The 17,891-nt window shown below is 20.0% G+C and overlaps 2 protein-coding genes across 11 annotated transcripts in view; one reads left to right on the top strand and one right to left on the bottom strand.

Moving 5' to 3' along the window:
- LOC122504299 (odorant receptor 13a-like) overlaps window positions 1–14,890 on the top strand; it is a 122,162-nt gene extending 107,272 nt beyond the window's left edge. For 3 of the 8 annotated variants that reach the window (XM_043615348.1, XM_043615351.1, XM_043615349.1), the window contains 8 exons: window positions 11,139–11,258; window positions 11,587–11,704; window positions 11,841–12,105; window positions 13,056–13,154; window positions 13,343–13,433; window positions 13,534–13,670; window positions 13,924–14,056; window positions 14,654–14,890. In XM_043615348.1, coding sequence (XP_043471283.1) covers window positions 11,587–11,704; window positions 11,841–12,105; window positions 13,056–13,154; window positions 13,343–13,433; window positions 13,534–13,670; window positions 13,924–14,056; window positions 14,654–14,707 — 897 coding nt within the window. In that variant the 5' untranslated portion in view covers window positions 11,139–11,258 and the 3' untranslated portion in view covers window positions 14,708–14,890. Of the gene's footprint in view, window positions 1–10,243; window positions 10,969–11,138; window positions 11,259–11,586; window positions 11,705–11,840; window positions 12,106–13,055; window positions 13,155–13,342; window positions 13,434–13,533; window positions 13,671–13,923; window positions 14,057–14,653 lie in introns of those variants that run through there. The other 5 variants (XM_043615352.1, XM_043615353.1, XM_043615354.1 and 2 more) reach the window with 3 other exon arrangements.
- Window positions 1–17,891, bottom strand: part of LOC122504292 — a 616,579-nt gene that overhangs the window by 263,268 nt on the left and 335,420 nt on the right. The gene's annotated exons all lie outside the window — the stretch shown is intronic.

Raw genomic sequence — 17,891 nt, forward strand, 5'->3', positions numbered from 1 at the left:
AAATATTTTTTGTAAAGAAAAATCTATTTTCTCGATAGAAGTATAATTAAACACAGAGAGAAGCAAAAAGAAAATAAATAAAATTTATTAAAATACATTTTGTAAAAAAAATTTGTTTTCTCGATTGAAGTATAATTAAACACCGAGAGAAGCAAACACAAATTAGATAAAATTTAATAAAATATATTTTGGCAAAAAAAAAAATCTATTTTTTTTATAGAAGTACTTAAAAGAATGAAATTAAACACAGAAGGAATAATTTGGAAATGACCTCATCAAGTGTATATTATTTTTTGATGAGAACAAGAAGAATCTAAAATTAAATTTTTGCACTGAATTCTGTTTGAATGTACGAAGAAATAGAAACGAGACAATAACATAGGAGATTTTGCACATCGAGCAAAAATTTAAGTTTCTTTCAAACACAGCTGGTCTTAAAGGCGTAACTCTCGAGTGAATACATTCGTTCCTAGCGATATCGAAACTCATCAAAATACACAAATCTCTCTCTATTTTTTCGCGAAAAAAAGCGCAAAAAAATTACGAATTCTACAAGAAAAGGAAAAAAATTTATATAATATTGAGAAAATTATCAATTTTCTTAATGTTATATATAAATTTTTTTCTTGTTTTTGAAAAAGAAGACTAAATTTTCTAAAAGTTTTCAACTACTTGATGAAATAGTTAAATTCTATTTTATTATTTTAAATAAAAGGGAAATTTTACAAGAAGTCAATTATTTAAATACAAAAATAAATAATTGTATAAATTAAATTTTTCCATAACTATAAAACAGAAAGAAATCGATCACTCCGAGTCTTCGACTCGGAGTAATCGATTTCTTCCTGTTTTATAATAATTACAAATTAATTGAATCATTATTTTATAGTATAAGAATATTGTACTTCATCAAAATTATTTTCAATTATTTTCATATTTTTTAAATTATTTTCATTATTTTCAATTATTTTCAATTATATTTTCAATTCAATTATTATCTTAAATTTTAACTGAAATTTATTTTTATGAAACGAAAATCAATTTTTTTTTAGAAAATTCTACTAAAATTCAATTATTTAAATACAAAAGTAAATAATTTATTGAACAATTGAATATTTCTTAAAATTCAAAATTCTTATAAAGAATTTTATAAACATTTTTTAAAATAATTGAATTCTTTTGACGATTTTTAATAAATTTTTTAAGAATAATTACATTTTCCAAAAAATTCGATTAAAATTGTATTAAAAATTTAAAAGTAATTGAAATTCTGCGACGAGTTTTATTTTTTATAAAAATATAACTGAATCATTAAAAAGAATCTTATACCTTTAAAAATAATTGAATTCTTGTGAAGAATTTTATTCAAACTTTTTGAAAATAATTGAATCTTTGCTATGGGTTTTATTATATTTATATAAAAATAATTGAATACTTAAAAAGAATTTTATGTTAAAATAATCAAATTCTTATATAGATTTTATTAAAAATAAAAATAATTGAATTTTAGCGAAGAATTTTATTAAAATGTTTGAAAGTAATTGAATTCCTAGAAAAAATTGCATTAAAATTTTGGTATATAATTGAATTGACGAAAAATTTTTATTAAAATTCTTCTAAATAATTGTTTTTTTTCAGAACAATGTAATGTAAATTGAACTTTAAATAATTAAATTCTTATAAAAATGTTATTATTTATGAAAATAATTGAATTCCGAAAATGTTTTGAAAATAATTGAATCGGTTCCAAGAATTTTATTAAAATTTTTGAAAATAATTGAATTCTTTTGAGAAATTTTATTAAAATTATATATTTTGAAAATAATTGAATCGTTTTTTAGGAATGTTATTAAAATTTTTTTAAATAATTGATTTTTTCAAAAAAATGTATGAAAAATGTTATTTAAATGATTGAATTCCTATCAAGATTTTATTATTTATGAAAATAATTAAATTTCTGCGAAGAATTTGATGAAAATTATATTAAAAATAATTAAATTTCTGCGAAGAATTTTATTATTTATAAAAATTATTGAATTCCAGCGGAGAATTTTATTATTTATAAAAATCATTGAATTTTTACCACTTTTTTCGACGATTTTAATAAAAATTTTATTGAAGGTTATTTAATTCTTATATACCTAGCATTTCATTAAAATTTGTGAATATAATAGAATTTCAGCGAAGAATTGGATTAAATATTTTTTGAAAATAATTGAATTAGAGCAAAGAATTTTATTACAACTCTATTAAATTATTGATTTCTTTTTGAAAAAATGTAATGAAAATTAAATTTTAAATAATTGAATTTCTGTAAGAATTTTATTATTTATTAAAATAATTAAATCTTTTTTAGGAATTTTATTAAAATTCTTTTAAATAATTGATTTTTGGGAAAAAATTTATGAAAATTGTATTTTCATTGATTGAGTTCCTATCAAAATTTTATTATTTATGAAAATAATTGAATTTCTGCAAAGAATTAGATTAAAAATTTTTGAAAATAATTGAATCCCTAAAAAAAAATTTTATTATTTATGAAAATAATTGAATTCTATTTGAAAATTTTATTAAAATAGTAAATATTGAAAATTATTGAATTTCAAATCTTTTTTGAAAATAATTGAATCGTTTTTAAGAATTTTATTAAAATTTTTAATATTTGGTATTTTTTAATATTTTGAGAATATTTGGTCGAAATTTGGAATATTTTCCGAAAATAGTAAAATTTACTCTGTCAGTAAATTTTTCTAAGTTTATAGTACAATTTACTAAGTTTTTGTTAAATTACATATCGAAAATAGTAAAATTTACTCTGGAAGTAAATTTTACTAAGTTTAAAGTACAATTTACTAATTTTTTGTTAAATTTACATATCGAAAATAGTAAAATTTATTTTGGAAGTAATAAAAATTACCAGAAATGAGCAAAAATTGTCAGTTTTGGTTTGACTATAAGATTAGTAAAATTTTCTACATTCGCTCTTTACGTACTGGGAAAAATTTTGACTATAGTCACTAGGAAAATCGAAGTTTGCATTACACCACAAAAAGTTGTACTTTTTATGCAAAAACTATTTTTTTTTGTTCGTTTTTCTAGAGAAAAATAAAAAAATCGAATAAATCATAAAATATTGTAATTTTTGGAAAATAGTGGAAAAATGATAAGATAAAAAAAATAAAATCCAGGGCTTAAGTATATACAGTAAATAAAGTACTAAATACTTTAATGTCATTCGATACCACAGGCAATTAATTGCAGTATTAACCACAACCGTTTGAAATCACTATCAATTGTAACCATAATCTAATCTAACGAGGGGTGTAAGAATAACTGTACAGACAGAAAAAAAAGGAAGGGGAAATTTTACCACCCTAATTTTCAAGACCGGAGGGTCAATATTTCCCTCTGCCTCAAATTTTCCACATCGATGCATATCTCATCATTTTCTATGGAACTTATCTAAAAATTTTTAAAAATTGACAATTATCCTTTATCCACGCACACAGTAAAATTAGGTTAGTTTAACAAGACATGAGAAATTTATCTAAACAAGAAAAAAAAAAGTTTTGTAAACAGAATTACGTCTAATATTGGGATTATAATTATATAGTTAACTCGAACTTTCGACAACTAGAACATACAATGTAAAATCTCAATTAATAAGTTCTCCTTTTTCCTTGCCGCTTATTAAGTTATGATCCTCACCAACTTTCACGTTTCGAAGATTCTTGTTTGCGTGACTTTCGGTAAGGTTAAAACTCTTGGGAATGATTTCCTTCCGATCGTCTTGAATTAAGATGCGATTAGAAAAGCCTCTCCTTCTACCTTTATTCCCAAAGGTGGATTAGAGGTCGTATTAGTTTGGATCTTTATATGCGTCTCCCACGAGAAACTTTGATTTCAATATTAATTACTTTCGAAACGAGCGTTTCGGGCAAAATAATGAGTCTTGTAAATTTTACTATAGGAGGACCACTGAAAGTCTACAAAAGTAAATTACAGTCAAAAATCGTTGATCAGTAAACATTTCTTTTTATCTTTTTTTCCTTTTTCTTTTAGTAGAATTAGCAACTCAGCTGAACAATTAAAAAATTCAATTATTTTCAAAAATAGTAAAATTCTTCGCAAAAATTCAATTATTTGAAAAAATTTTTGAAAAAATTTCAATTATCTTTATAAATAATAAAATTCATCTCCGAAATTAAATTATTTTCAAAAATAAATTTCAATTTCAATAAAATTCTTGTCAAAATTTCAATTATTTTCAAAAATTTTCCTCAATTTAATGATTCTTAAGATCAATTATTTTCATAAAATAATAAAAATTTCAAATAAATTCAATTATTTTGAAATTTTTTTATAAACTTCTTCGCAATATAATTCAATTATTTTTCTAAATTATATAAATCTTTTTAGGAATTTAATTATTTTCATAAAATAGTAAAATTCATAAATTGTAAAATTTTTACAGAGATTCAATTATTTTTCTAAATAATATAAATCTTTTTAGGAATTTAATTATTTTCATAAATAGTAAAATTCATCGCAGAATTTCAAATTATTTTCAATAAAATTTTAATCAAATTCCTCGATAATTGTAATTATTATTGAAACTTTTATTAAAATTCGTCAAACGAATTCAATTATTTAAAAATTTGTAAAAATTTGATAAAATTCTTTATGAGAATTCAATTTCAAGAAACATTCAATTATACAATAAATTATTTTTTGTAATTAATTTATTGAATTCCAGTAGAATTTTCTAATAAAAATTAATTTAAAAATAAATTTCAGTTAAAAACAAATGAATTGAAAAATTCTCAAAAAACTATTTTAAAAATTAGTAAAAATAATGGATTTATAGAAAAATTTTAGTTAGCAGTAATAAAATTTCCAAACAGAATTCAATTATTTAAAATTCAATTTTCATTACATTTTTTAAAAAAAAATCAATAATTGAAAAGAGTTTTAATAAAATTCTTTGCTCTAATTCAGTTTTAAAAATTTTTAATCCAATTCTTCGCTGAAATTCAATTATATTCACAAATTTTAATAAAATTCTATATAAGAATTAAATATCCTTCAATAAACAATTTTAATAAAATTTCTCAAAAGAATTCAATTATTTAAAAAAAATTTTGTTAAAACTGTTAAAGAAAAATCTTTGCAAGTATTAAATTATGTTTACAAGTAATAACATTTTTCACTAGAATTCAATAATTAAAAAAATTTTAATAAAATTTTCCACAAGAATTCAATTATTTTTATATAAAATTCTTTTCAAGGATTCAATTATTTTTATAACTAATAAAACTCATAGCAAAGATTCAATTATTTTCAAAAATTTCAATTATTTTTATATAAAATTCTGTTCAAGAATTCAATTATTTTTATAACTAATAAAACTCATAGCAAAGATTCAATTATTTTCAAAAATTTCAATAAAATTCTTAGAACCGATTCAATTATTTTCAAAACATTTTCGGAATTCAATTATTTTCTTAAATCATAAAATTTTTATAAGAATTTAATTATTTAAAGTTCAATCTACATTACATTTTTTTTAAAAAAAACAATTGTTTAAAAGAATTTTAATAAAAGTTTTTACGTGAATTCAATTATTTACCAAAATTTTAATGCAATTCTTCCTAGGAATTCAATTACTTTCAAACATTTTAATAAAATTCTTCGCAAGAATTAAATTATTTTTTATAAATCCAACTTCTTCGTTGGAATTCAATTATCTTCATAAATAATAAAATTCGCTCTACAATTTAATTATTTTCATAAATAAAAAAATTTTCACGGAAATTGAATGATTTAAAAATTAAATTACAATATTCATAAAAATTTTCGAACAAAATCAATTATGTAAACAAAGTTTTATAAAATTTTTCACGGAAATTCAATTATTTTAAACAAAATGTAATGCAATTCTTCGCTAAAATTTAATTATTTTTTTAAATTTTAATAAAATTCTACAATAAGAATTCAATTATTTTTCCATAAAATTCTTTGTAAGGATTCAATTATTTTTATATAAATATAAATAATACTCATAGCAAAGATTCAATTATTTTCATAAATTTTAATAAAATTCTTTACAATAATTCAATTATTTCTAAAGGTATAAAATTCTTTTTAATGATTCAACTATTTTCATAAATAATAAAACTCATAGCAAAGATTCAATTATTTTCATAAATTTTAATAAAATTCTTCACAATAATTCAATTATTTCTAAAGGTATAAAATTCTTTTTAATGATTCAACTATTTTCATAAATAATAAAACTCATAGCTAAAATTCAATTATTTTCATAAATTTTAATAAAATTCTTCACAATAATTCAATTATTTCTAAAGGTATAAAATTCTTTTTAATGATTCAATTATTTTTATAAATAATAAAACTCATAGCTAAAATTCAATTATTTTCATAAATTTTAATAAAATTCTTCACAATAATTCAATTATTTCTAAAGGTATAAAATTCTTTTTAATGATTCAATTATTTTTATAAATAATAAAACTCATATAGCTAAAATTCAATTATTTTCATAAATTTTAATAAAATTTTATATAAGAATCGAATTGCAATTATTCTTAAAAATTTTATTAAAATTCTTCGACAAAATTCAAGTTTAAGAAATGTTCATAAAATTTCTATATAAGAATTTCATTTTAAGAAGTATTCAATTATTCAATAAATTAATTATGTTTATATTTAAATTTTGAATAATTGAATTCTCGAAGAAGTTTCTAATAAGAGTTGATTTAAAATTGAATTACAGTTAAAATTTCAGATAATAATTGAATATTAGAAGAGTTACATTATAAATTTTGAGAAATAATTAAATTTAAAAATTTTTTTTAAATTAAATTGTTATAAAACTGACAAAATTAAAATTTAGAAAAATATTGAATTTTGTACAAAACTTTAGAACTGAAGTTATTTGTTTAAACAAATTCGTCGGAAAATGATTCCAAATACAATTTTTTCGAAATGTTTGTATTGTCATGCAGTGTAATTAAAATAAAAAATATTAACATTAAAATAAATGACTTGCAGCGTATAAACTTGAAGTTATTCTTTTTTTTTGTCATTCTTCCTTGTAGAGAGAATTTTCTGCTGATGATTATTGGTGTAAACAAATAATACACAACATTATTGGCGAATTGTTACAAAGTTGTTAGTTGAGGGTAGATTGTAAAACGTGTAGGTCGCCAAGGTTACTAGAGAGAGCGTTAGTATTCAGTGAGTGTCGACGTGACATCAGCACGCGGAAATGCGATTCGATGCACCTCGTAAAAGTAACAGCCAAACCACGAAATGTACCCGTATGAAGATTTATAGCCCTTGCCTACAGTTGGCGCTTTAATGCGACAGACTGCTTTAATTTGCACTCTGCAGATTTCCATCCTGCAAAACACATGTACTGAATTTCACATAAAATAACATTCCTACTTCAAAATACATACAACATATATATATAAACATGTATGGCGTAAAATGTACGTGAGAAAAAGAATTCTCTTGTAATGTGTCAATTTTTCCTTCAATTTTACTTTATAAAAATTCAGCGATAAATTTTCTCCTGGAAAATGTCGATAAAAAAGTGCCTTCTCATCGTTTGGTCTTAACACTGAAAGAATTTTATTTTTATTATTTTTTGTTTTATTATCTATTTCAGTATTATTTATTAATATTATTCTTTTTATTAAATTTGAGCTCATACATCCAGTTATACATTTAATAATAATAATAAATAATAATCTTCAGGAATAACTGGATAATCTTTTATTTAAAAAAATTTGTCACTCACGACGTTTCGATATCAACGTTGATATTATTATTATTATTATTATTATTATTATTATTATTATTATTATTATTATTATTATTATTATTATTATTATTATTATTATTAGTTATTATTATTAACAGTAGTGTAATTTTAAAAACTATTTAGAAACTTATTAATAAGTCATTCCAGTCAAAAAGAATTTCTAGAATTTTACTAGAATAATTCTACATAAAGTAATTATTTTCAAAAATTGTCCTCAATTATTTTCAATACTATTTTAAATTGATTACAATCGAAAAATTTAATTATTTTCTCAAATAAAGTTTCAAAAATAAAATTTTTATGAAGAATTAAATTATTCTCAAAAATTTTAATATAATTCTTGTCAAAATTTCAATTATTTTCAAAAATTGTCCTCAATTATTTTCAAATAGGTACTATTTTAAATATTGATTATAATTTATAGTCGAAAAATTCAATTATTTTCATAAATAAAGTTTCACAAATAAATTTTTTTATAAAGAATTCAATTATTTTCAAAAGTAACAAACTTTTTCAGACAAATTCAATTCTTTATTTCTTTTTAAATATTTTTAAAAAAATTTTTCACAATAATTCAATTTTTTTTCATAAATAATAAAATTCTTCTTCATAATTCAATTATTTTTGAAAATTTTAATAAAATTCTTTGCAATTATTCAATTATTTTCATAAATAATCAAAATTCATCACAAGAAAACAATTATTTTTGAAAGTAATAAAATTCTTCACACGATTTCAATTATTATATAAAAGAAAATTTAATAAAAATTCGTTGCAAGAATTCAATTATTTTCATAAATAATAAAATTGTTTACCTACAGGGATTCAATTTTTTTTTAAAACATTATCGAAATTCAATTATTTTCAATATCTACTATTTTAATAAAATTTCCCAATAGAATTCAATTATCTTCATAAATAATAAAATTCACACTAGAATTTAATTATATTCATAAATAAAAAAATTTTCACAGAAATTCAATTATTTAAAATACAATTTTTATGAGAATTTTTGAACAAAATCAATTATTTAAACAAATTTTTATAAAATTATTCATGGAAATTCAATTATTTAAAAAAAATGTAATTCAATTCTTCACAAAATTTTTTAATTATTTTCATAAATTTTAATAAAATTCCATATAAGAATTAAATTATGCAATTATTCTTAGAAATTTTATTAAAAGTCTTCGAAAGAATTCAAGTTTAAGAAAAGAAAATTTTAGATAATAATTGAAGCGTTATATTATGAATTTTTAGTAATAATTAAATTTAAATAAATTTTTAAATTGAATTGTTTGAAAATTTTAATTGTTATAAAACTAAGAAAATTCAATTTTAGAAAATTATTGAATTTTATAAAAATTAAGAATTGAAGTTATTATCAGTATAAGAAAAAATAGAAAATAATTTCGATGAAAAATAGAAAAAAATCATGGAAATAAAATGCAGAATAAAATTTTTGTGATTTTTCTAAATCAACTAAATATGGCTTTTTACGTAAATATTTAATTATTTTTATAAATAATAAAAATGTTACAAGTCACAGGAATTCAATTATTCACACATTTTTTTTTTTATAAATTTCTTCGCAATTATTCCATTATTTTCATGAATAATAATATTTTTTACAGATATATTTAATTTTTTTCATAAATAATAAAACTCGTCACAGAATTTCAATTATTTTTAATACAGTTTTAATCGAATTTCTCAAAAAATGTAAATATAAAAATTTTGTTCAAATTCGTCAAAAGAATTGAATTATTTAAATTGAATTGAATTATTTAAATTATTTATAATTGAATTCTCATAGAATTTTCTAATAAAAATTGATTTAAAAATGAATAACAGTTAAAATTTTAGATAATGGAATATTAAAATCATTACAGCATGAATTCTTAGAAATAATTGAATTTTGTAAAGGTTTCAAATTAAAATTTTTGAAAATCTTAATTTTTCATACTTTTAACTAATAAAATTCTGTAGAATTAATATTTTTGAAAAAGTTTAATTGAATTTTTTTTTGAAATTATTTGAATTTTTTATTTTCTAGTATATATTTAATTGAAGAATTTCCAAATACTTGAAATTTCGTAAAATTGAATTGAAAACAAATGAATAATTTTGAAGATGTTTTATTGTTATGAAAAAATTTTATTTTTATTTTTAAGTAGGTATGCTTAAAAATTAAAATATAAATGAAATTTTGAATGAAAATTATGAAGGAACATTTTATAAAATTTTCTTTTATTTGACTTCGACTGGTTATATTTTTGTCAGTAATTGGTCCGTAATTTTTAATTTTTGGTCCAAAGTTCGTATTTTTAAATACCTTCACTGGTTCAAGCCCTGATATTTTTAAAAAATTGAGTTTTTTTTTAAATTTGAGTAAAAAATAAAGAAAAAAGAAAGCAATAATAGAAGCAACAGGAGAAGTTACGTACTACTGATCATGACTTCATCAACTGGAGACTAAGAAACATTCTCCTGCGCCTGTCCTTTTGTCACCCTCTTCGTGTTTTATTATTTAATGACAAATAATTCGATTCTTATGTATTCTATAATCTGGTGCTTGAAATAGAGGAATATTAAATGAAAATAATTGCAATTTCTTAGAAGGCGAGAGGTAAATTTCTAAGACATTTTCTATAATCAAAAACATGATGGTTTAAACTTGTTGAAAATTGTTGTAACCTTATGCATTAGCAATATAACTGATCAATAGTTACTAAAGGGTGAAAATTTCACACGAAACAAAATTATATTCTTCTGAAAATTTTATGAAGCTAAAAAGAAAATTTTTTTTTAATTTTATAAAATTTATTTGAATACTGTACAAACTTAATATAATTCGCTTTATTTTATTACGTGACGTAGTGTCGAACAGATGACAAATTTTAGTACCTAGTCTTTTAATTTTCTAGTTCTTTACTACTTTTTCCAAAAAAAGAAAAAAAAAGAGCCACAAAAAAATGGACTTCCAAAAATCTTATCTTAATATAAATAAATTTTTATTGTCAATTACCGGTTTTTGGCCTTATCAAGCAGGAACTGAAAAATTTATTTGCAGAACAATGGTATTAATTTTGTGGGGCGGGCATTTTCCATCTACGGTATTCTAATTTTTACTTTTTAATTTTATCATTGAAATAAGTGAAAATAAAGAAAGAAAATCTTAAATAAATATTTCTTAAGAAATTTTTTATTCTTATTTTTTTTATTTTGTTTCATTTTTTAATATTTTTATATTTTTCTGTTTATATTTTTATTTTATTTTTATTAGACAAGGCGTTTGATAAAGTTCTGGGAGAATGAAGATGACGTGATAGAGATTATTACTATTTACTGCACCTATTTATTGGGAATTATCAAAATTACTAATAGTGTGCATAAAAACGATAAGGTATATATATATATATTTATTATTATTTTTATTTACTATTATTTTTATGTATTATTGATATTTTTATTTATTATTTATATTTTTTTATTATTTTTGTTGATTATTAATATTTTTTTTTAATTTCATTTAGTATTTTAATTTTAATATTTAATGTTTTATGATTTTTAATTATTATTTTAATTTTTGATGTTTAATGTTTTGTGATTTTTATTTATTATTTTAATTTGTAATGTTTAATGTTTTATGATTTTTATTTATTATTTTAATTTTCAATTTTTTATGATTTTTATACATTATTATTACCATTTTTCAAATGATCGGTTTATAGATGAAACAACTATTAGAGAAAATCGACGCCGATTGGAATATTTGGTCAAATAAACCTGAGTTAGAAATTTTGAAAAATTTTGCAAACGAGGGAAGAAAATTTACATTGATATATGCGAGTAAATATTTTCAATGCTATTTCCCCTAATATTCAGTGATAATTTAACTAAATTATATTTTTTAATTTTTGAAAAATAGAATCTTTTACTTTCCAACTCGTAAAAATTTGTAAATAATTAAATTTTTCTTTTACAGTTGCTTTATATTTATCAGTAATTTTCTACTCATTGTTCACACTTTCGCCACAATTACTCGACATTTTTCTGCCAATTCCAAATGAAACACGAGCAAAAAAATACCTACAACCCGAATATTATGGTCCTAATATGGAAAATTATTTTGTCATTATTTTCATTTTTGCTGCAATTGGTATTTTGATGAACTTTACAATATCGGCGAGTGTTGATTCCATGTATGTTGTTTATGTTCAACATGCTTGTGGAATTTTTTCGGCCATTGGGTGAGAACGAAAATAGACATCGCCAAATGAATTTCATATAATATTTATTAAATTTTTCCTTTTTTGAATTTCGCGCCAATGAGGTTAATTAAATTGCCGTCTAGATGGCATGAAAATTCTCTCATAAACGAAGCAAACGGAATAGAATTTTTTTTTAGAATTATTCCAGTAAAATTCTATAGAACTTTTCCCACTGAAAGCTAAGTAATTTAGAAACAAAAAAACAATAAATTATGTATATTTATAATTAAAAATAAAAAAAAATTATTGAAAAAATAATTTTTTCCACACTTTTATTTTTCATAATTTTATCCATTTAAAAAATTACTTACAATAATTTATTTATTATTGTAATTTATAATGTTATTTATTTTAGAACTGAAACTAAATTTTTTTATATATTCGCTTCATTTCGACTGTGAGAGAATTTTCATGCCACCTAGACGGCAGTTTAATGAACTATATTAGCGCGAAATTCAAAAACAGAAAAATTCAATTCATAGTAAATTAGTTATAAAAATCATAATAATAGTACAAAATTAAATTCATTATAACTTAAACTTAATAATAAAAATTATAATAGTAATAGAAAATTTAATTAATAATACATTAATATTAATAATAGAAAATTAATTATTATTTAGAAAAAATAATTATGTAAATTTCTACACCATACTGATTGGAATTAATGTAAGAAGTCAACTAAATTGTTCAAGTAAAATTAATTCTGTAGAATGTTTATTAGATTTCATGTAAAATAATTCTATAAAATTCTTTTCATTGAGAATTTTATATTCAATTTTTATATTTCAATTCTTTGAAGCAACAGAAAAAAAAAATTAATTTTTATCATTATCCTCACAATTTTCGTAAAATTTAATAATTGATTATAAAGATATTTACCATTCGAAAAATGTTTTGATAGTAAATATTTTCTCGTTTTTTTACAGACAACGATTGGAAAACATAAAATATGACTGTAAATCAAAAGATAATAAATATTCACAAGAAATTCTCTTTTGTGTTCAACAACACAAAAGTATACTCAAGTTAGTATTTCAAAGTTCTTAATTGAACATAGAAAACAAACGCGATGGAAATTAACGTAAATTTATTTTATTTTCTAATTTAAAATTCAAATTTTGTTGAAAATATTCTTACAAAATTGTTTTCTTAAATTTTTCCTTATTTATAATTAAATTAAATTAAAATATTAATTATTAAATTCTACTTTAAGATATACGGAGGATTTGGAAGAAACCTACACGACTTATTTCTTTTTTCTAATAATAATAAACGTGATGGTTTTAATCGTGAACGGAATACAGGTAATTTGAGATTGTTGCTTTAAACTTTTATAATTAATAATAATTTTAAAAAAATATATATAATTGAATTTTATAAATACTGCGAATTTTCAATTTTTAGATTGTAATAAAATTTGATAATTTTGATGATGTCTTCAAGTTTGCAAATTATTCAATACTTTTAGTGGCGCATTTATTTTATAACAGTATTCCAGGGCAGAAATTACTCAATTACAGCGTGGTCGTCTCTCATGCAGCGTAAAATTATTTTTTATTTACTTAAAAAGAAAAAATTATTTTCCAATTTGATAAATTTTTGAAACAAAAATTTTTTCGTTTTATTCATCTTCACTATAATTTTTGAAATGAAAAATTTAATTTCCACTATGACACTATTTAGTGAAAGTAAATAATCAATTTTCTATCTTTAATTTTAGTTTTAATTTTATTTTTAATTTTATTTAAATATAATTAAAATTTAACTAAAAATTTTCTTTTATGTATTTAACAGCTACAATACGTGTTGGTATCAGGCCACAAGTTCTATCAAAAAATCTGTACTCATAATGATAATGAGAAGCTCCAAACCGTGTAAAATGTCTGGGGGGAAATATTTTATTCTCTCATTGGAAAATTTCAGTGTGGTAAGATTTTTTTGCAAAATTTTTATTTTTACGCAAAAAATACACTGTATTTGTAAATAGATTTGCATATTTTTGCAATTATGCAATTATGTAAATTTGCAAATTTAAAAATATTTAAAATATTTAAAATAAAAATTAAAAGCTAGTTTTATAAAGAATTTTATGTTAAAAATTCGTTCAATGCGCACGCGTGATTATTTCTCTCACAAGTGGTTAATATTGCACACTTGATATTATATTAACTCTTATTTTCCAAGACTAAAATTACTAAAATTTTTTTTTATTTTTTAATTTAAAGACTCGTGAATTGAACTAAAATTTTTAAGCTTATTTACTAAAGTTTATATTTTAATTTATTAAATAATAATTTATTAATTTATTAAACTGTTAATTAACTATTTATTAAGGTATATGAAGTAGAATTTATCACTCGGTCGAAAATTATATATGTGAGAAAAAATCATTCTTTCCGAGTCAAATAAAATTAATTAATTAGTCAAAAATTATTTGACTCGGAAAGAATGATTTTTTCTCACATATATTTATTAAAGTATTTATTAAAATTAATTATAATTAATAAACTATATTTTCTTTAAGGTTATGAAAACTACATTATCATATTTTACTGTACTACTTTCTATGCGACAATAAATCACTCTGCAAAGTCAACCAATATTTTCTATTTTATAAATGAAAATATTAATTTAAAAAAAAAATAATTTTTAATTCATACAATATTTTAAATAATAAAGGAAAACAGCATTTTAAAGCTCATTTTTATATAAATGGGGAGAAAATGTACGTTGTATAATATAAAGCAAAAAATGATTCTTCACCCAGGAGAGTAAAAAATTATTAAATTATTATTTAATATTATTGCTCGATTATTATTTAATTATTAAATAAACAGAAAGTGTACATAAACACAAAATAATAATATTTCCTCTATGAGGGAGCTATAGAATATAATAAATTAAATTTAAAATAATAATAATGGAAAATAAATAAATAAAATAAATAAATTTTACTTGATAACTATTGAAAAAAAATTTTGCATATTCTAAATGCGATATTTATTAATTAAGTGTATTCATTAAATTTTATTAATAAATATTTTATTAATTTATAATTAATTGAATTTTATTAGTAACTATTTTTTTAATTTATAATTAATTACTCATTAATTACAAATTCTCCTTTGAACTAAATTTTTTTTTCGTTACCTAATTATTATTTTTTTTCAATAGAAGATTATTATATGATTTTTAAAAAAGTTACCATTTAAGAAAAAATATACATTCTAATTATTGGATTAAAAGAAATGAATGAAAAGTAAGAATATAAATGAACAGAAGAAGTTGCCTGGAGATACTAAAGTTTATCAACTGATGGGAAACTTTAAGAAACATTCTACTGCGCCTGTCCTTTGTCACCTCTAGTCACCTTCCCGTCGTATTTTATTATTTAAAGACAAATTATTCGATTCTTATGTATTCTATAATCTGATACTTGAAATAGAGGAATATTAAATAAAAATAATGCCAATTTTATTGAAATCGTCAAGTAAAATTCTAAGACATTTTCAATAATCCAAAGACTTGATGATTGAAACTTTGTGAAAATTGTTGTAACTTTTACGCATTAGCTATAAAAAGAGATCAATATTTAACAGAAAGGAATTTCAAAAGAGAAAGGGTGAAAAATTTACATTGAGAAAATAATATTCAAGATAAAAAATTTATAGAACGGATATTTTTTTAATTTGTATGATAAATTCTGAGGAATTTGTTTCATTTTATTATTGAACACGGTATCAATTGGACGAGTGTATTGGAGATTAAATAAATTTTACTCACCGGATCTTTTGATAATATTTTAAATGTAGTTACTTGTTTCTTACCTGAAACAAAAAAATTATTTTCGAATTATTTTTATTACCAATATTTTATGTACTGTGAATAAAATATTGTAAAATAAAATCAATAAAATCCATAAGATAAAATCAATAAAACCAATAAAATATTAGTTATGAAAGATTTTGACTATATCGGCAATTAGTGACATCTAGTGAAATATTAATAAAATATTAATTTCTTAATGAATTATTTATTTTCTACTACAAATTTTCTACTAAAAATATAATATGTTTTAATTTAAAAATATTTTTTTTTTTAAAAAGCAAATATTATATTAAGGCCATATTATGGACTTCCACAATTCTCATCTTTCTTTGAATAAATTTCTACTTTCAATTGTTGGCCTTTGGCCATATCAATCAACGATTGAAAAAATTATTTCCTTAACTTTTTTAACTATTATTTGGACTGGACACTTTCCTTTGTTGGTATTTATCATTTTACGTGGGGAAAAAAAAAATTTTCCTGGAGCAACAATAAGTTTTTCTGGAATAACAAAAGTCTTAACTGCGAAACAATGAAATATCTTTCACTAAATATAGTATTTTTAGCTACTCCAGGTGAATTTTTTTTCCTTCTTTACAATTAATTTCATTTCAATTTTTATGGGAAAAAATAATATTTCTGAATCAATTTTTTATTATAGGCAAATCGTCTGATACATTTTTGGGGTAATGAAGACGAAGTTATAGAAATTTGTGCCGTTTATTTTAGTTCTTCACTTGGAGTTATCAAAATTTGGAATAGTTTACATAAAACCAAGAAGGTAAATATGTAAAAGTTCAAATGTTTTGTCACTAATTATTAGTCTAATTATAATTATTAAACTAATTATTATTATTACTAGCAACAATTCGGGCGCTAAAGCGCACGGCTATAACTTCTTAATTACTTTTTAAAATAAAATTAGCAATTTTAAAAATAATAGAATTTAAAAATTTTTAATTCAAATTTTTGTTGAAAATACTAAAAACATTCAATTTTAGAGAAATTACAAATAATTGCAGAAATTCAAGTATTTTAAAAAAATTTTAAGCAAAATTCTTGTCAAAATTTCAATTATTTTCAAAAATTCTTCTCATTTCAATGATTTCTGGTATCTAATATTTAAATAAAATTCTAAAATTTTCCAAAAAGAATTCAATTACTTAAAAAAAATTTTAATACAATTCTGCGCAAACATTTAATTATATTCATTAATAATTAAAATTCGACATGAATTAAATTATTTACAAATTTTTTTTTTTACAAATTTCTTCGCAATAATTCAATTATTTCAATAAATAACAAAAATTTTTTATGGAATTCAATTATTGTTATAAAAAATAATTAAAAGTTCTAGAAAATAATAATTGAAATGATGAAAATAATTTTGAAGAATTTATAGTAACAATATTATTATAATAATTAAAAATAATGATTTTATCACTCGTTAATTAATAATTATTATTATAAAATATGAAGACATCGATTGCTCCGAGTCTTCGACTCGGAGTGATCGACATTTTCATGTTTTATAACAATACTTTTATAAGTTGTTGATGTTTTTTTTGAATAATTTTGCAATTAAAGAAATTCGTTAATAAATGTAACAAAACATTTTTTTAAATAAAATTTTTCCCTTTATTTTCTAAAAATTAAAAATAATTTTTTAACAATGAACAATTTTATTTAATATTTTTATAAATAAAAAGGAGAAAAATGCCAAAAATTAAACAATATCATAATTTTTTAAAAATTTTCTAATTTCAAATACTTATTATATTATTATAAATCATAAAAAATACCTATGTATATTTTCGATTTGTCAAACAATATTTTCTAAAGAAAAAAAAAACAAAACAAAAGCATACACAAAAACTAACTTCAAAGTGTGGACAGACAGAATGAAAGAATGAAATACAAAGATTATTATAGTT

The sequence above is a fragment of the Leptopilina heterotoma genome, unplaced genomic scaffold (assembly GCF_015476425.1).
Source record: "Leptopilina heterotoma isolate Lh14 unplaced genomic scaffold, ASM1547642v1 Lhet_287, whole genome shotgun sequence".
Classification (NCBI taxonomy): Eukaryota; Metazoa; Arthropoda; class Insecta; order Hymenoptera; family Figitidae; genus Leptopilina; species Leptopilina heterotoma.